At 36.3% G+C, this 20,400-nt stretch overlaps 1 protein-coding gene across 1 annotated transcript in view; it reads right to left on the minus strand.

Moving 5' to 3' along the window:
- CNGB3 (cyclic nucleotide gated channel subunit beta 3) overlaps positions 1-20,400 on the minus strand; it is a 69,802-nt gene that overhangs the window by 10,388 nt on the left and 39,014 nt on the right. The window contains exons 7-14 of the mRNA XM_052786738.1: positions 20,145-20,195; positions 18,119-18,205; positions 16,782-16,846; positions 12,745-12,867; positions 4,915-5,056; positions 2,742-2,901; positions 2,233-2,330; positions 1,109-1,192 (exon numbers count right to left, since the gene is read on the minus strand). Coding sequence (XP_052642698.1) covers positions 1,109-1,192; positions 2,233-2,330; positions 2,742-2,901; positions 4,915-5,056; positions 12,745-12,867; positions 16,782-16,846; positions 18,119-18,205; positions 20,145-20,195 — 810 coding nt within the window. The remainder of the gene's footprint in view (positions 1-1,108; positions 1,193-2,232; positions 2,331-2,741; positions 2,902-4,914; positions 5,057-12,744; positions 12,868-16,781; positions 16,847-18,118; positions 18,206-20,144; positions 20,196-20,400) is intronic.

The following is a 20,400-nucleotide window of genomic DNA, read 5'->3' on the forward strand; positions in this document are numbered from 1 at the left end:
TAGATCTATAAAAATGAGAGGCCTTTTAGCTCTGAATCAAGCTGGAATAAACTGATAACTCAATTTCCCATAATCCATCCTTGTTGAGAACTGCTTTGCATCTGACTGCGGTATCAATGCTTTGAATCTGTTACTGTCATTTATTTCTCTGTTGTGGCAGAGTTCCAGCCGTGGTCTAAGATCCTTCATGCTGTGCATTGTACAAGCAAACACACCAAACTACTCTTCTACCCTTTCTAGCCAACAGTAATTCTGGGATTGGTCTTTTAAAGGACATGCCTGATCCTTCGGTGCATTCACAAATGTTTAACTTCCTACACTGTAAAGTCAGTGCGACTACTCAGCATTCAGGAAGAGGATCCTATGCTTTACTTTTGGAGGGAGCAGGGCCTTAGGAGCTTCATCCGCCCCATGCTTTAATTACATCCTACACTGCCTATAAGTATGTTTACATGCCTTCTGAAAACAGACTTCAGCTCACTTGGTCAGAAGTTGAGCTATCTACCTGTTTTACTGTAAGGCCATGTTTGAGCCAAAATGGTAAGAGAAAATAGACATCTTTGCAAAGGGACAGTGTGACAGCATTCAGCTGGAAGTATGGAGACAGCTCAGAGCTGTGAGTGAAGGCAGAGCAAGATCAGATCCTGCTCTAAGGAGCAGTATGGGATGCAGTGTATTTTCTACATTCTTGGATAATTCCACTTAAGAGTTTCTGAATGCACAAATGAAGCACATGCACAGCATCATAGATTGAGATCTGTAGGCTAGGTTTGTATGTATATATGTATAAAAAAAATTAAGCTTGCTCCATTTTAAATATTAAAACTTCTTGAAGTATCATTAGATAAGCCTTATTTACATTAAATACTTTCCCATATTACTATAATCTTATGTTTGATAATGTAAGTAATAAAATCCATATTGTCTTGTTCTAGGTTGAAATTTGAGAGCACATTTGTTATTATTGCACAGAGTACCTTAATTACTTTTATGCTATCATCTAATTCACTCAGGATTAATTTTATTTAAAAAGGACACTGTTGACCAATATCTGAAGTCTTTTTCTAAAATACATGCTATAATTATTATTTGAGACAACAATGCTCACCTTTTTGCAGACAAAGTCACCAGGTAAATACACAATGGATTTCAACCTTAGCAGCATGTCATATATCATCTGGGTATCGCACCCCTGTTAAAATAGTTAGAATTGATTGCTCTATTAATTCAGTAGCACAAGTGACTATCAGTGCTTACATTGGGCAGCAAAACCCAAAAATACATGAATGATCCAGGGATTCATAAGTGGAATGCAAACTCAAAACATCATAAGGATCAGCTTTTAGAGCAGAGAAAAGACTGAAAGAATTGTCATTTCAAATACTTCTTACAAAGTTCCCTTTGAGTTGAACATCTCTTAATTTTTTACAAAGTAAGCTTCTGTACATCTAAATTTGCTGTGGAAGCTCAGTTAGTGTTATGTTCAGAAATTTATGGGTCTTTTATGTGAATGTATTTTACTGATCCGGGGAGAAAAAAACAGATCATGTCAAATGTTCCTATGAATCTATGAATTCCACGTCTTCAGCAAATGTGGCAGAAACTGTGCAGCTATGTTTATACTGAGATATCATGTGATTTCTTGCAATTATCCTAGCAAACAAATTAGTGTTAAGGTTACTGTATGTCAAGACTACTCCTTAAGTACTAAGACTACAATCTTAAGTAAGTACCACATTTAAATTGTATCTCTGGAAATCTATCATGATAATAAAGAGAAAGCTCCTTTGCACAAAAAGTTACTAAAAAGTAGCATTCATTACATCAAAGTTGTGTTGCCAGAACACATAGCATTCGTGATCTCTCAGGCAGACCTAGGTGGTATACAGCAAGGTGGACTGTGTTAAAAATTACATTCTTCTATGTCTTACTCTTGAGATTCGTTATACTCTGAAATCACTTACAGTCTGACCATAACATCAGCTTTAGTATGTCGACATAACAGGACTGTGTTTTAATCTCATTTGGTTTTTTATAGTTTTTTTGACACAGAAAATTGAAAGGCAGGCACTTGGCTTTGTCCTGACATGTCTCCATTAACTGAGATATTTCTTAGACCTATTTTGCCTTGCATATTAACAAACATGTTCTTAAGTGTTGCAAGATGGACAAAACAAGGTTTCTGTCTCAGGAATACCACGCATTTCTGCATTCTCCTGTAAAACTACTTACTTTGAATAAGTCAACTTTATTGACAATGGCAAAGTTCACATCAATTGCAATGGCTAATTGCATTTTGGTTGGCATCTGCTCCAGTAATTCTGATTCATCTGTAAAAGAAAAATAAAAGCAAACTCTGTTAGTTAGAAAATATAAAGGAAGAATGAAAGAATGTCCATATAAATGAGCATTGTACAGAAAAATAACTTAATGCAGCTATTCTAGCATTTATGAGTTCAAATGAGAAATCTGGTAATATGCTTTTACTAAGATATTGTCTTTTAAGTTGCATATCTTGTCTAAAGGTATAACCAAAACATTATATAAATGAATAGAATTTGTGAAGTAGTAAGCACCATATTGCTTTGGATTTTTTTTCTTTTCTAAAGTAAGTTGAATACTCTCTTCTCACTTCTCGCATGCAATTCAGAAAAGGAGAAACGTGAATTTCACCTTGTATATGTATCTATACAACCACTCTCACTTGAAGTTGCTACGTAACTGGAATTAGAAAGTCTTACCCAGCATTCCCTGAGAGTCCCATGTGTATTCATACCAGGTTCGAACACGATTTTGGACCACTCTTGGAATAGAATAAGTGTTCATATAGGAGACAGTGTTGTCCATACAGGAACGGTAGTAGTTCTGTCCTGCTGTGGCTGCTCCAATTACATCTCTCATCTGCAAACATCAGTTGTTGTTACTACACATTTCAACAAAAATAGCTTGATTTGAATATCTTGCCACCAACATATAAAAAGAATGAAATACTTGTTTGCAAAATCACTGATTAATTATACATTCAGCTGCATGTTTTGAATAGGTCCTTCATCTGCTTTTTCAGAAGTGTTACAGATTTAATCTAATTGTGTTGGAAAGTCTATATTTATTATTTTAAAGGGATCATTTGTGCGTTTTAACTTATTCTTCTGTCTCAAATTTCTGGACATGGATGAAAAATGTAGATAATGCTTTTCTTAAAAATCCATAATAAAGCTACTCTGCATTTGGTGTGCAATGCAAGTCAGAAGTGAAGCAAACTGGGCTAAATTTCTCTAACAACATCAGCTGGCACCACTACAATTAAGAACCTGCCGCTGTTTAAGTAGCTAAGAGAATCTAGATCAATCCTAAAAATGCATTTTGAGCTGAAAGGTGACCTTGAAGTTTTTAGTGCAGGAACATTATTTAACATTCCAACACAAATGTAATTTAGTTTTTAGAAAGTGCATAAGTTAATGGTCATAGATATTCCTTCTTCAAAACATAACTATATAGACATTTTTTTAGTAGGATGGATTCATATTGCAGTAGCCAAGGATTAGTGTGCCGGTGGGCTGAATTCTGCTCTTTATTACAGAGATACAATTGATTGCAATAGGAATAACAATTTTTAGGCAAGTGTGCTAAACCAGGAATAACTTGGTAATTTTAAGGGCTCTTTGTAAACAGGAATTATAAAAAAATGCAGTGAATATGTTCATGTGTTAAGATTTAAGGACTGAGTCTGCAAATAAGTGTACTAGTTACAAAACCTAATCTGCAGAATCTTCTTGGGGAATGGTGCTTTCATTGACAGTTATATCAATTTAGGAAAAAATTATAAATATCCAAACTCTGAAGTTTAATCCAATACACATGAATTCAATAGTTTTCCAGAAGAAATATCTTATATGCACTACTTTGTTTTATTTTTGGCAATTCTTGTTTGTGGATGAATTTTAAATCCTACAGGCAAGAGTCTGTTTCATGATGGTAATCTCTTCTTGCACTTCTAAATGGCAAGGGACATATGCAGTTTTTAACTGTTTGATTGGACTTTTTGAATCCTGTATTCAAAACAAAAATTACATTTCAGTTTTCATCTTTATTTTTTCATAATAATTCTTCCAATAACAGACATGTACAAATCAAAAAGTCTGGAATGATTTCTACAGGAATCCGATAAAACACAGTATCACATAGGAACCATGGCATTTATTTTTCTGTAGGCAAGGTATTTTAAAACCATGCATTTGTTTTTCTGTAGGGAAGGTATTTTAAAACCTATGGATCTAAAGCCCAAGTTTAGTAGTTATAAGCCAGAAATAGTTCAGTTTTATTCATTTGGAAATATAACTGATTTGCTGTGATTTGCTGTGCTATGGGCTTTTTTTTTTCCCTCCTGCCAAATAAGAACCAAAAGAAACAGAAAACAGTTAATTTTCAGGTTAGCAAATATATTGTAATTTATGGAAGAGAGCAGAATTCTAGTTTGACAAAAGTCATAGGATTTCCATTAACAGTATTCTATTGGCAGTAGTATCGAGCATGACATTCAATAATTTGTACGTGTTAATACATACCTATAATTATATTTTTTCTATCAGATTTAACAGTATAATGTGAATGTCAAGGAACTGTCTCCTTGGCTGTGAGGAAGAAAAAAGGAATTATACATAGTTTCAAGAATCATCCATGTCCTGCAGAGTCTTGGCTTTAAATCAGCTTGTGTGCAAAAGGGCTACAAGACTGGGAACTGATTAAACACATGTATTTGTCAGAAGAATAAGTACAGATGACAGTTAAATAGAAGGACATTCAGATGGAGGCTAAACTTTTTCCTAGAACAGAACTCTATTAGATTGAATATATTATCACTACCACTACATTACAGTAATTCGAATGTATCTAGTTATTGATTTTTTTATGTACCTGACCAATTAAGCTGGAGAAGACAAAGACACCCAAGAAAAAATTCAGCAGTTGAAAAACTATTTCAAACAGAGTTTGTGGTTCTGGAAGGCCACCGATGGTGATTAAAGTACGAACTGCCCAGTAGTAACACCTCAGATACCTGTGGATACAGACAGCATTTTTGTTACTGACTGTAGGTACTTATGTGTTTGAAGTTAAGCATATACCTACCTGAGTTGGGCCTTTTAGTGATGCTTTTCAGTCCAAAAGACCTTCAGCACTTTTTATGAAGGATTATGATTTTACTAAAGATACAGTTGTGTAAATCATATTCAGCTGAATGTTCTCACTGACAGCAAAATAAGAATACATGGGGAATGCAGCAGTTACTTACTGTTCTCCAATAACTATGCAGCATTACAGAAGACTTCTGTAACAAATTGCCAAGGTGGACATTACTGTGTTAGAATGCTACCAGTGAAGGTGCCATGATGTTAAAAGCAGTGTAAAAATGTTAGAGACTTCCCAGAGTTTATCTGTAGCACACTAGATGCACACACATCTGAAGGTCTCTTCCATGGCTTCACTTGATAACACCAGTGTGAAGCCTTTTGGTGGGTACAACAAATGCAGTGTTGTTCTTCTCGTGTCCGTTCATTTTCCTAGTCCTTTAACCACGTTAGGTCTTCCTCCCACTCTGCTTCTTAAGCACCCTTCATTGGCTCTGCCTCCTGGGTTATGTCAAACAGAAGTTACATGTTTCCACAAGCTGTGTGTTAATCCAGCTTCTCCAAACCAATTCACTTATTCAGCACTGCAGGGTTGACTCCTGCATTAACTTCTAGTGGCTGGCCTCCACTACCCCTTCTGTCACCTCAACAAACACATTCTTGCCTTCTTCACTACTTTCCCTCATGCCTGGGAAGAGCTGTCCCTCAATGGCTACAAAACCACCTTGTTAGCACCCTTCAAGACTTTTCTCAGAACTCTCTTGGTGTAGAAACCAAATATAGCAGTGAGCAATGGGCAGTCACTAAGACTCTGCTTCAATGTACGGCTCATATTGACTCCTTCACTGTATCCATCTGCTGTCTGTCACTTCTCATACCTGAAGTGTGAGCTCTTTGGACAAAGATTATTTTGTTCTGTTCCTACAGCACTCTTTGTACAGCCTTGTCCATGACAGAGCCTGTTGCATTCAAGCAGTGTATTTCTATTAGTATGATAACACAAGTTTATGAAACAGCAAAGGACCTGGACAGATTTTTTTTTTATTATTATTTTGTGAGGATAGTCACACTAACTCTCTTTTTTTTTAGTATACATATATATATGTAAAGTGCCTTGGCATAGCTAAGATTCTGTTTTAAGAATCTGTTTATCTAAGATTCATGTTTATCTAAGATTTATGTTTCTAGAACATGGCACCACTAGTACTGCAGTATTCCCCCTACTGTGCAGTGGGGATTAATTAGCTCAAATCATTGCTGTGAATGTGCCATCATTTCCTTCTTTTCTGGGCCAACAAGTAATTGGTTTAGGAATATTTTTAAAAGTCTCCTATTAATTAGAATTTGACTTCCTAAGTCTCTGTACAATCAGACTTCATCTTCACTAATGATTAGGAATGGAAGTTCATTTTCCTTAATTGTGCAATGAGATTTTCTATTATTTCATCTATGACTATTGCTTCTGAAACAATGAAGATTCCTTCTATTTGTTGAATTTCATTGAGTTTGAAATTAAGAAAAAAACACACACAAGAAATATTTTTGGAGATGCTTGTTTTGAAATAGACAGTTTTGCATGCATCTTCTCATGCCTACCCCGAATCTGAGGCCACCTGATCTGCTTGCAGACTTCAGGTGTACATGTTAATTTGGTGGCCTCCACTTTTAAACTCCTCTCTTATTAAGGTACGAACTCCACTCCTATTAATAAATGGTCCATGTAACAATACAATTGGAGGGTCAGTTTGTGTAAATATGAGAAAATAAACTCACAATAACAATCAATTCCAATGAGGGGTTTTATTTAAATCACTCGAAAGTGTTTCCGAGTCTTTCACCTGAAATGTCAGGCTTTACAAAGCAATTGATTTTTGCTTTTCATTACAAAGTCACTTTTTTCTTGGTTGTAGATTAATGAAATGCAGTAACAATTATCACTTTTATCATAGTTTCCTAGTTTTAGATTTTAACAGCCAGAACTGGCTGTTTTCATTCAGAGATCTGCCATCATATAATTTTTCCTTGTTAGGGGTGCAAAATGAACAGCTGGATTAGACCACTATAATATTTTCACTTGGGTTCAAAAAAAAGTCATCACCTATGCATGTGTCCTGGTTTCAGCTGGGATAGAGTTAACTGTCTTCCTAGTAGCTGGTACAGTGCTATGTTTTGAGTTCAGTATGCGAAGAATGTTGATAACACTGATGTTTTCAGTTGTTGCTCAGTAGTGTTTAGACTAATGTCAAAGATTTTTCAGCTTCTCATGCCCAGCCAGTGAGAAAGCTGGAGGGGCACAAGAAGTTGGCACAGGACACAGCCAGGGCACCTGACCCAAACTGGCCAACAGGGTATTCCATACCATGTGATGTCCCATCCAGTATAGGAACGGGGAAGTGGGGGCAGGGTTTCGCCGCTCGGGGACTGGCGGGGTGTCGGTCAGCGGGTGGTGAGCAATTGCACTGCGCATCATTTGTACATTCCAATCCTTTCATTATTGCTGTTGTCATTTTATTAGTGTTATCATTATCATTATTAGTTTCTTCTTTTTCTGTTCTATTAAACCGTTCTTATCTCAACCCACGAGTTTTGCTTCTTTTCCCGATTTTCTCCCCCATCCCACTGGGTGGGGGGGAGTGAGTGAGCGGCTGCGTGGTGTTTAGTTGCTGGCTGGGGTTAAACCACGACAGCATGCTTCCAGCAAAGTATGCATAAGTGGCAGCTTTCTCTTAGACTTCTGTAGCATAAATAAGTAGTAAGAAAAAGCCTCAGATCTGTTTTGAAAGAACTGCAGATTTAAGCATAAAATGATGTCTCTAGCTTGTCTGAGGGGAATTATCATATAAAGCATATTGATATCATATTCCTTTGCCATAACTGAGAATGCTGTAGTGCTTGAAACATGTATAATTTATTAATATAAAAGAAATTAACATTACTCTGTGCTAGTTACTACAGGAAACAAAAGTAATTAACCAACTCCCTCACCCCCAATGGCCTTGGATGCCAAGCTTGCTAAGTCCACCATGATAGGCAATATAATCTTCATTCTGGGAATGTCTATAAAGAATGAAAGGAGCTCCCCAAAGAAATTTAGGGGTCACATTCTTCTTTGCAGTGTTGTATATGCAAAATGTGAGATATCTTTTTCACATCTGCCCACCCCTTTCTGAAGAAGTTGTTAATACAGTATATTCTTCTGCAATTTTTCCCCAAAAGAAACTTTCTACTGGCAAAGTCACATGATATTCACTATCTCTTAGGCACAGTTTTTATATTTTCTCCATTTACACATTTTATTGTTTTTATTTTAATCTGAAATGAAAGTTACACAGTTGAAATATAAAGCAGCTTTTTTCCCTAAGAAGGGGAGAAATGAGATTGTAAATTTTGTTTAAGGAAAGCCAGAAAAAACAGACTCCTATTTCAACAGTATTAGCAGCTCTGCTTCCTACTAGCTAGTGTCTGGAAACAATCATTGCTCACCATACAGCTTACTAGCCTGCTATAAAATTACTGTTGAAGCAAATAACATGAGACAAGAAAAGGATTTTCCCTCCGCACAACATAGAATGTATGTTTATCCTTCAGGCAATCAAACTACTAGATTTTTCCCTAAAATAAGTCCTAGGTATGAAAACATTCAGAAACACTGCAAATAAGATAACTTGTAATATTATGTCAATAGAAATATCTTTGTCATAAAATTCCATTTCAGAATACGCTAAAATTCTTACATGGTTTTGGTTAATACAGGTAAATCAAATCTTTGTGCATGTGGCTATCAGATTTTAAGATGGTATTCACACATTCATTTCAGCCCAGGGAAGCATTATTTCAGGGCTATCACGTTTGACTCCTCTCAGATTACAGCCAGGATGGGTTTAAGCAGAGTAAAGAAGTGGCCTTTATAAACTGGTACTCTAATGACCTTCTTCTTAGTACCTCTTTTTCTTGAGTGACTTATTCATCGGGTGGCTGTGGGTATGATGATCTTAGGCAGAATGGTGTAAACTACAAAGCTTTTATCTAAAAAGTACAGCTGCAAGTAGCAGGTCTGAAAGCATTAGGTCTGACATACTTATAAGTTGGGCTGTGCATTCACAGATTGTCTGGAGGCAGATAACTGCCTTTGTATAGCAAGCACTGCGAGTATGACACTTCAGACCTATTGCAAGTGCAATGTATAGCTGATACCCACGAGACACCTTTTAAGATATGCCAGTCTTACTGGGTGTTGGGCAATGCATACCAAAGAAGTAGAGTTGTTCTACACATGTACAATGACCATTTTCTGGGACTTCCAGATATCTGCTAAGTCTGTGCCCAGAGCAGGAAGGCAGCAAGCTACAGAGAAACATAATCAGGATGCAAATAGATGTCTTGATTAATAAATATGCCAGTGAATTTTGCAGACTACTTGTGGATGACTTGCAAGCAGCAGAAGAAATACACCATGAGCAAAGTCGAATGATTTGTTTTGTCTAAATTTAATGCTGACCTGAGGGGTTTGCATGGGAATTTCAGCTCCCGAGTTTTAGTTTCCCTTATGGGCAGTGATGAAAGAGACAGATACTTCCATGGGACAATTCAGGACAACACTACATTCCTGCCTTGAATCCCTTTCTAGAGGATTTGTCCATTTTCCTGAGGAATTAGGGAGACTGATCTCTTACTTAGTAGTTAAATTAGATTGTAAATATACACATACAGTTCAAATTGTTCACTTAGCTATAATAAAAAGACCTTTTCAATATCCTGCTGCCATGGTTACATAGGCTCTACACTATGGTGTTGCATCAGGGATGCTATCCTTCTGCATTAGGGGACACTGAGGTCTGTCTGCCTAATACAAACTCATGAGTGCAGTTTTAATGCTGGGAACATCTTGTGTGGCTAATTTGGGTGTGTTGCAGAGGGGTAAAGTTGACTGCCTTTTGCACTTCAGGTCAAAGGCATTTTGATTGAAGGCTGCCATGCAAAAGACCTCAAATCTTCCTGGACTGGCACTAACACTTCGGAGTCTGGACATGATGTGGAAAAGAATACAGCTAGCAGAAATTTGCAAAAAGAGCTACTTTGATAATTTTGCTTGTGGTTCGAGTGCTGTGTACAGCTGTTCATTAAAAATTGAAGATCAGCAGTTAGTATGTCTGCTCAGGAACATATATATAATCAAATTGATAAGGGAAACTGTTGTCTGTGTATTCTTTTAGCCTGGAAAGGAAAAAAAAAAAAAGATCCTAGAAGTGCTGACATTTTTAAGAACTGGTTTTGGCCATAACTAGCAACACTTTATGGACACAGCAGGGATTCTACATAAAACATTCATGCCACTAAATCAGTGCCAGATCATTTGCTTTGGGTCAGTGTAATCTGAGACCACTAGAATTTTGATCTATTTGTCAAACTGCTTACTGTCATTTTTTTTTAATTAGCTAAGAAGCTATGTTTGTCTTATCTTCTTTCTGAATGTGTTCCCTTTCTGTGTGAGACCAATGGCATATTTTGCTTCAAATATTGGCAACTCTGACTGCCATGTGAAAGGAAATTACATCTGCACTACTGTGCTATAATATATACTGCAGTTCTGGTCACTTTTTCTGCCAGATTTTTCCCGGATTGTTCTTAATTCCTGCTTTCCAAAGAAATGAATATACCTAGAAGTATCTTGTCTGATATGTTTAAGTTCACATGGCATCTCCAATAATAACTAATGTTCACACAATGCCTCTCTCTTAAAAATCCCCAAATATTTGACAATCAGATAATATGTCATGCCTGATTCTCTAAGGCAGAATCCCGTACAGAAGGCATTTGCTGTTAGTGGGATACTAAGCTATACTTCATGAAATGCAGCTCAGCATGGGATACTCTTTGGGGTTCCATGTACATGGGACCATATGATCCAGTATGAGTTAGATACAGGCAAAAGAATAAAGTCATACATTCACCAACCAATGTCAAGATGAGGTAGATAAACGGCTTAATGAAGCTTACATGGATATATTCTAATATGCATTTTATTTCAGCTTCTCAGTTTAATGTAGACCTTGAATTAACATTTTATTATAATTGTTTATAAAAAAATTCTGCCCTAAATCTCATTTAATTTCAGTGTGACATCATTTGAGAAGTGGTTTTGTCTCCTTGTGGAAAAGGTATCACAAAATATTAAAAAACCTGACCATTGCCTCTGGGCACAACCGCATTTTCTGTGATCAAGCTAGCAAATAATTTCTACCAATTGTTTCCCTGAGTGAAATGTAAAATATTCTTGTCCGTGAAAAACAAGACGACTTTCTTGCCTGTTCTCTAGGCTGTTCTGAAGAAGAATTAAAAGATTGAAGACTGAGTAAGCTCTCTACTTTCAGAGTGTTCAAGTTGCTCAGTCTTAGTTACCTTATTTTTTAATTATGAGGCAAGTTTTCCCAAGAATGACATTAACAAAAATAGTTATAATGGAAATTCTTTCTGCATTTTTCTTGTCAGATTTCTGGAAGCCTTGATCCTGCAAATAAATACCTGTGTATAATTTCACTTAAATAATTGGTCACACTGAGCTCTATGACTTGCTTGCACGTGTCTGACTGCAGTACTCAAGCTGTGTATTTTAGCGGTGTGTGGAAACCAGCCATGTCATTTTTTTGAAAGAGAACCCTAATTATAAAAAATCAATGCTGCTTTACACAAAGTGTGTTTTACTCTCAAAGGCTATTTTCTTACCCTTCAAGATAGTGACTTCACACCAAACTCATGAAGTCTGAAAAAATTACAAGCAAGAGAAGCATGTCTCCAAGAGAAACATGAAATGTTGTTTAAAGGGTGATTTATGACAGCAGTAATATATTATATGCTGTTTTGCGAAGAATGTAATTAATGAACAAATTGAGCTTCTGTGACTTTAACTATATTATGGCCTTTGAAAGAAATGAACATTTATACATCTGAACCTACAAGATATGTTTTTATATAACTACACACAAAATATATTATGACTTTGCTATTTTCTCTTGCTTCATCTCCATCATCTTAATGAATGTCCGTTACTTGGCACCCAGCTTAGTGCTGTCACAAGGAGTTTACGGAAAAGTGTGCCAATATCTAGTCCTTCCCACTAGAGACACTCTGCCACATGTTTAAGCATGACCTTCTCAAAAGATCAGAGAATGTGGGTGGAATTTTTTTCAGACCAATCACCATGGTGTTTAGAGGGACTAAAATGTTGCATTTTAATGACACAATGCTGTGTGGCAGAAAAAAATCTATGCCTCTGATTCCTCTGAGGGATTGTTCTGCAATCTTTCTAACAGTTCCCATGTGCATATGCAATCAGTAAGTTTAATTTATGACCCTTGTTGCTTTCTAAATGTTTAATTAAGTTAGTGCTTAGCACTGACTCATCAACCTATAAAAGCAGTAAACTGATTATTCACTGCACCTGCCCTCCTAATATGTGTTAGTAATGAAAGCTGCTAATCAGCAGCCATGGTGCTGAAAGTTTTCTATCCAAGCACTTGTAAAGTAAGGGCATGGCTTGCAAGCAAAAGCATGGGAGAAGGAGGGGGATGCAGGAAGGAGCAAAATCAACAAAAATCTCTTTCAAGAGAAAAGAACTTACATGTTTCCTTTGCCATCGTACACCCATCTAGTGCTGCCAAGTCCTTCATAGTCTGAAGCCCAATAATACAGGCATGCATTAATGTGCAAGATAAACAGCAAGTATCCAGTTGTTCGAATGACCCTATAAAAGTCAACAGATTCTTTTAAAACAACTTACATTTTTCCTTCCTTTTAATATGGAACCCACTGCTTTTTTGGATCAACATTGTTTATGTTAAGCTTCCACTAAGTAGTTCCCCACCTGTATTGATTCTGTGAAAAAAAGAGCTGGCAGTTACCTGTCCCTCACATTTGTCCAAGGTCAAATAAATATCTTTCCTAGAATATTTGACACAGGGTAATTTCTAAATTATCATTCCCTGAGGACTTTATAATCCTCTTCTTTAACTGGCTGTGAATATTTACAGAAATTTGAAGCTATATTAATGAGGCTAGAGGGTACAAATTAATGTGTTTGCCAAACTCTGTTCAAGATAGGCTCTAAACTTGTGAACCAAAGCCAAGAAATGTCTGAGGTCAGAAATGAACTGTTTTACAAGAGCTGTGCTAGGAAGTCTGCAGTAGATCCGCTAAATAGTATGATTTACTGGCTACAGCAGGAGTTATATCATTCCTAATCCCAGTTCTTATGCTTATGGCCAGTTCTTTGAAGAACATCAATGATGAACTACTTAAGCACCAAGCAGCTTTCTGTTTAATACAATAATGATCTCATTGTATATCCTCTGTTCAGTGCATGAGGATCAAAAGGAAGATCTCCTGGATTTAGCTCTCCATTCAAATATTTATACAGGCAAGGGATAAATAAGCAGGAAAAGTACAGGACTTGCCTAAACACAGGGAGTCTGGTACATAATGAGTTTATCTGCTACAGCTAGAATTCAGTGCAGTTTGCAGTGCATAGTAACTGAGTGCATTGTTTTATGAAAATTTTGTAAGATCTAACTAAGTTAGGTCTATAAACTAAGTTAATGGGAGATAACATCTCTGTGGTTGCTTCTGTATTATGCATTCCTTTGCTGTTTCTTGAGGTGCCATTGTATGCCCTCCTTTGCCTCTCCATGCCATTGAGCAATTTACCTACAGGTACTCTTCGTCTTTAGGATGTTGACAAATGAATGCCACTTCTCTCTTTAAATGTTGGTGTTCTTCCAGGACAGCTCTGTTTAGGATTGTAAGCTTTTGAGAACAGCAGATAGCTGATGCGATCTAGTTATATTACAATATTGACCATGCTGGGTCTTGTGCACAAGTTTGAATCCATGCAGCTGGACTCCTGAGGTCAGAGTAAAGGTTTTGAAAGCCTTTGCTACAGTATGTATTATATTTCTCTAGGCACATGTTGAATCTACCGCAATGGGTAGGTAAGATGTAGTAACTTTTGCTAGCTCTATTCCAAAACTAATGAGTTTGAGAAGAGAGTCCAACCAGGCACATATACTTGCTGTGTAGAAGTTTAGTTTGACATTATCCAGTTAACTGGTGCCTTATCGCTCAGATGGTGACCATACCAAGATCTCAGATCAAAACAACATTGCTACATTCAAATAAAATGCAGTGGTTTGCACAAACAGCCCATCTTTTTTTTTGTATTTTTCAGCTCCCGTCTTACTCTTCTGTATAACTACCTCTCTTCTCCATTTGTCCTTTTTCTTTCCTTACCCTAATGCCTTCTGGTAAGACAATTAAAAGATCTTTGCCATATAAATGTTTTTACTAATGAGTACCTCAAAAACTTGGAGTCAGTGTTTTCTGAAGTATGTTTTAAAGCATTGTATCAGGGCATGGCATGACATATTTAATAGGTGTTTTGGAAATACAAAATATAACATTTTGGTAGGACAGTATGCAGACTTTTTTTTTTGACCACAAACCTTAGCAATGCACTGATGGGAAAGCCTATAGATAATAAAGCGTTAATACTGTTAATGCCATATATGCTGAGCAATATTGAAATCCATGTTCCCTACCATTGTTTTTCTGCACATCTTCAAAGGGATTTAAAATTGCATTTTAGTTATGAAGAGTGCTCTATTTCACAAGTTTCAGGTTTCTGGCCTCTTAAGAGTATGAGGTAGAAAATGGATTCACTTTGTAATATTTACATTCTGCAATTTACATTCTTCATTTTACATTCTGCAAGTGATTTAATACTGGAAAATGCAAGTGGGCCTGTGACCAGGAAGAAAAGACACAAGCAGCAACAGACAGTTGTGGCACTCAACAAATACCATGCTACAAAACTGTCTAACAAGGCAGAACAGCTTTGCAGAGTAGCTGGCTCTGTCTTTTCAGCTACTTCGTACATTTTACATGACCAGTGAGATCTTGCTGTGTGTGTCAGCCTTTCTAAACCAGCACCTTCCCTGTTTTTTGACACGCAAATCAACATCACATTCTTCAAAGTTAGGCTAGTTTGAAGATACACACATCCCATTCTCAACTTGCCTTTTAAACAACCATTTCCCATGCCATACTTTTATGTAGTGTGAAACTGTCCGTTGCAAAACTGCTTATTTGGGTGAAAATGGATTTGCTAATTTGTTTCCATTTCCTTGAAATCCATATACACACACCATTGTTGTTACATATGAACTAATTACTTGATTCAAAACCGTCTATATTAAAAATCTGTATCTCCCAGGACTCACTGCAAATATTATAGGAGATACAGAAAAGTTGTTGAATTATGACTCCAAAGCAAAGGACGTAATATGGCAAATAATTAATTTTAAAAGTTCTCAACATTAGAAAAAGTTAAAAAGTACAAGCAAGGCAGATGAAAACCCATTCTTTTTAATGAGATTAGAAATTGGAGAAGATAGGGAGGCAGTGATTCAGCAACTGACAAGAAATTTCTTCATCTTGTGGAAATTCAGAGAAACCTTCTCTTGTACCAACAAGAATTTAAAAAAAAGAAAGAAAAAACCCCAACAACCAAACCACAAAAGACTTTTCAATAAGTGAAAGGAGAGGGCAACACGAGAATAAGCTTTGTGGAGGTTAGCATCTTCAAAAATACTTCAGTAGAATTTTCAAACTTCTAAGTTTTGTTTCGTTTCGTAGGTACACAAAAATATGAGAGAGATGATGTTTCAAACTCCTTTTCAAATTTAACTAGTCTCTAAATCTCATAAAATATCGTATTTGCCATATATAAATACCAAGTCTATCATTTAAGTGCAATAATCTCTGAAACAGAATAAGACAGTAAACAGCAGATTCTTATTTCTGCAGCAGCAGCACACAGGAACAATACATGCCCCAAAACTGGGTCAGGGAAAAAAAATCTGTTGGTGTAGGAGTTGCACAAGATAAACTAGGGCTGATGACATTGACAGTAGATGACAGTAATGGTGACACAGTAGATATAGGTTCATTGGCTCTTAGCAGCATCACTGACAGCTGAGGGGCCTATGAAACTTGCCATAACCATGTCCATGGACTGCTTGAGTTGGAACCAAAATTCTTCCTGTCAATGCAGAAGGTGAGAACATAGTGCAGCAGACAACAGTCATAATCACTATTTGACATCTGTGCTGAATTGATTCTCATTCCAAGTTTAGTCAATGGAGTGGATGATCAAGTTTCTGTATATGCCAGGTTCATGGTGAGAGCATATTTGAAGAAAAATATTGACACAGGCTCAAGCTCTTAAGTTTTATTAAGTACAAATAAACAGCTACTGAGGATTTGGCACTGCTATTAGCAACCTAAAGGAACTGTTCTTTAGCTCTTTCACTGAAGAAACTTCTTTCTAATACTTCTGATCAGTTAAATTTTGGCAGGAGCCTCTGTTTGGTGGACATTTTGCCTGAACCAGGCCAGCTGAACTGAGCTAGATTTCATATGTGAGTGAAGCTTTACAGTTGTTATTTTAATGATTACAGTAAAGACAGATATTTTAAAAATCTTAAATTGAACAGTAAAAGATGTATCATATTCCATCCAGTGCTTCACTGACAACTCATGAAATCAAATGAAATGCATTCTGTGCCAAGCTTTGCATGCTACAAGAGTTTAATAAGCACATACCTGTAGATGTATGCTTTGTCCAGAATAGCTTCCAAACGATCATTAAACTCAAAGAATGTGTTATGCTGAATGGGAAACAAATGAAAGTAACTCAATCACTAGTCTTCATTACACGTCTTGTTATAATAGTACTGACATTAGTTCATATACACATTTTGAAAATAATGGATTTTTCAGTAGTCTGACTTTCTTTAAACATTTAACTAAATGGTGAACTGCAAAACCAAAGATGAAAATTGAGTTAAACATTGTTTTGGGTGTTGAGTGTCCCATTAATCTGATTATAGAAATAACCTTGCTGTTTAGGTCAGACTGCTGCAGATGAATGACTTCTACTTCCTCAAACAAATATAATTGCTTGGGCAACTTTATCAGAGAGAATTACACACATAAAAATCCCTTTTTTCTCTTTCTGAAATTCCAATAATTCTCCAGTAACTCATCATATGTATCAACAAACACATACTAGATGATACCATGTATTATCAACTGCTGCTATATCGAATTCTTCCTGTTATTTGTAGTTTACCTTTCATGATAGCCCTTAATATTCGCATGTAGCTTTTTTCTTTGTTTTTGTTCAGTACGCATCTGTTTGCTTTATATGAGGTACTATTTAACTTTTCATTCTTTCATATTGTTTTGGTTCTGATTTATGGAATTTTGAAGTTTTGTTGAAAACTGAAGAGTACCCTGATTTTATTCTGAGAGTTCTTGTGTCTCTCCCCAACTTTAAATAAAAGCCAATTCTTTGTCAACATACTGATTATGTGAAGGGAAATGTATTTAGTCGCAGAGTGACCTACTAGGTACCGTGAAATGCAGGGAGAGGGTTGCTGTCTAATCCCTTCTCAGACCCTTCATTGCACAGCTCCAGATGTCTTTGGACTCGATAATGAAAGTGGATTTATGCTTGTTAAGTATGCTGTGTATAGCTTATGTTGTCCTTAAAATTCCCTCCTTTGCTTTTAAACACCTGACATTACTAACAGAAGGGGAAAATACATTGACATTAATTAGTGATCTTAAATTAATTTTTCTGGTCTTTGAAAACCAAACAGGTAATTTAAGATTAATCTAATTTAAATAATGGAAACAAACCAGCCTTAGTGACAAAACACCTTTTGAAAGTAGGAAATAATAAACTCAGAAGAAGGCTTCATTTGGCTAGACTATAACTTGTATTTTTTGTTGGTTTATTTTCTGATGTTGTAGCTTATCCTGAAGATATTTTCCAATTTCTAAATTTCATATTCCTAAATATTATAAACAACTTTCAATTGGGTTGTAAAAATATTTCTGTGTGGTTAGCCATCCATCACTAACACAGATCTTACCTTTAGCATCCTATTTGCTCTAAATGCTGGGTTAAATCCAAAGAAGAAGTATAAAAGGTCAAACGGCAATACTGATACCACATCGAGCTGTTGAAGAGCAGAGAGGTCAATTTAAACTTCACAATAATCATAATGCATTTACTTGCTGTCAAAAACCTACTTAGACTGAATCATGATTGGGTGTAATATTTGAACAGTCAGCATGCTAAGCCTGTAACTTCCCAGTACTGGCAGGCAAGATTATCTCTTTGAAAAAACACCAACAGCTTTGCTCTGCCCTGCTTTTAAGTCCCCCATGCCTGAGATTTTAATCTGTTTCATGGGGATTATTGACAGTATCTCAGATATTTGGTTACTAATAGATTCTGTTATTTCGATTACAGTTCTGACGAGACTAAAATGGTAGGCATGTGGCTGGTGAGTGGAGGTGGGGAGAGAAATCCACAAGCACTTTTTAGAAGTACTACAGCTTTAAAACCAGACTGCCTAAAGCAACCTGGGGGAGCACAATGAATTAGACTCCTTGCTTGCAACCTGCAGAAGCCATGTGTTCCAAACAACAGGTTCATCATAGGATGGTAAGTCTAGTTGTTGGGGGTTTTTTTAATAGATATTGTCTTTTGTTACATTTGGGTGCTTCTTCCTCCCATATCACTAAGATTTTCAACATCTCCCTGCAGTCCATCAACTGTGTGATTACTCTTCTTATCTGCCTACTTTATTCTTCCCAAGAATTCTGTGAAGGGAAGGAAAGCTGTGGCAAACTTGGCTTTGCCTTTTTAAAGATCCTGTGATGCCTTGCTCTGTTGCTGATATCATTTGGGAACAAAAGAGGGATGTGGAACTGTAGGCTTCATCTCACTGTAATAAAAAATGCCTTTGCTCTGAAAGATGCAACTCATGTTGGCAGCATCTAGCATGCAGCACTGACCTTTTATTCCATGCAAGTAAGAAGCAGTTAATAACCAAACTATGTTAAAAAAGCAAAGCAAACCAAAAAATTGATTGAGGACAAACAGCCTTTTATGGCCTCTCTACCTCTCTCAGGCACATGTCTAAGAGGAGGCAAAATTTAGTCAGAAGTACTTTAATATCAGTAACTGTTAATTAGTACTTAATCATATGACAAATTCCCAGATTATATCTATATCTTGCATGTGGTGAGAACACTCAACTCTCATTAGTTTCTGCAGAAATCAAGAGCACTAAACATACTGCAAGTGTGGACTTAAAATAAAACCATACATATCATCTTAGTTCTCTTGCTGTAGGTTTGACTCCGTCCTACTCACTTGCCTGTACAGCGTATATCCTGTACTTTTGGATAGCTTAACCTCAAGTATATAAGTAGTAATATCACAGTCACTGACACAAATTTAACTCTGAAACAAGGCAGGTGCAAAAGTATTTACAGAAGAGGAGGTGGCAATAAGTGACATTTCAGAGATGTGGGCTCAATGTCACAGAGGTGTATGTGTATCAGAAATTCAATAGACTACCTATCCTCTGTTGGCAAAAACAATATTTAGGAAAAAAATGAACAATTTTGCTAAATCAAATGCATCTTTGTTTTTACAAAGTGCAATGAGCATCAAAAATCTAATTTTTTGTTTACTTGTGTGAGTGATGACCTATTCAGTACCATGAGGTACTTCATAAAAGTTCACTGAATAGGATTATCATCTAACTTAAAGACTTTTTGTTTAACGAATCTCTGGCAAACCATGCTATTGTCTTGCAGTGTGTGCGGGGATGACCTCACACAAATAAATGAAAACAGAGAATTGTATTAATTCAATTTTATTAATTTATTATTATTCAGTATTAATATTTATAATTGCATTTATAATTATTCTGTTTTACAATTAAACACTGTTTATGAAGATGGCAATCTTCAGCTGGTGAGCACTGACATGCCATCAAGCCAATGCTTTCTGGTGATGTTCTTAAACCAACAGTGACTTTCACTGAATGAAAAAAATCCTGTGAAATCCTACAGCCAGACAGTAACATAGGCTCTGCTTACCCGAAACTTCATAGAGCTGTGGTAGAATTTCTTCATTTCCACTCTGTCTGACTACAATGATAACAAAAGGAGAAAAAGGCACAGTCAAGAACAGAATGTCAAGAATAAGCCTCTGCTACTCAATAATAATTCACTTCTGATAGTAGGGGTGATGACAGTTATATTAATGATGGTCTAAGAGTATGGACGGAGAAAGATCTGTAGGAAGAAGAAGTACTTTTATTAGACCAGTTTACATTAGACCACATTTTATTAG

The sequence above is a fragment of the Harpia harpyja genome, chromosome 5 (assembly GCF_026419915.1).
Source record: "Harpia harpyja isolate bHarHar1 chromosome 5, bHarHar1 primary haplotype, whole genome shotgun sequence".
Taxonomy (NCBI): domain Eukaryota; kingdom Metazoa; phylum Chordata; class Aves; order Accipitriformes; family Accipitridae; genus Harpia; species Harpia harpyja.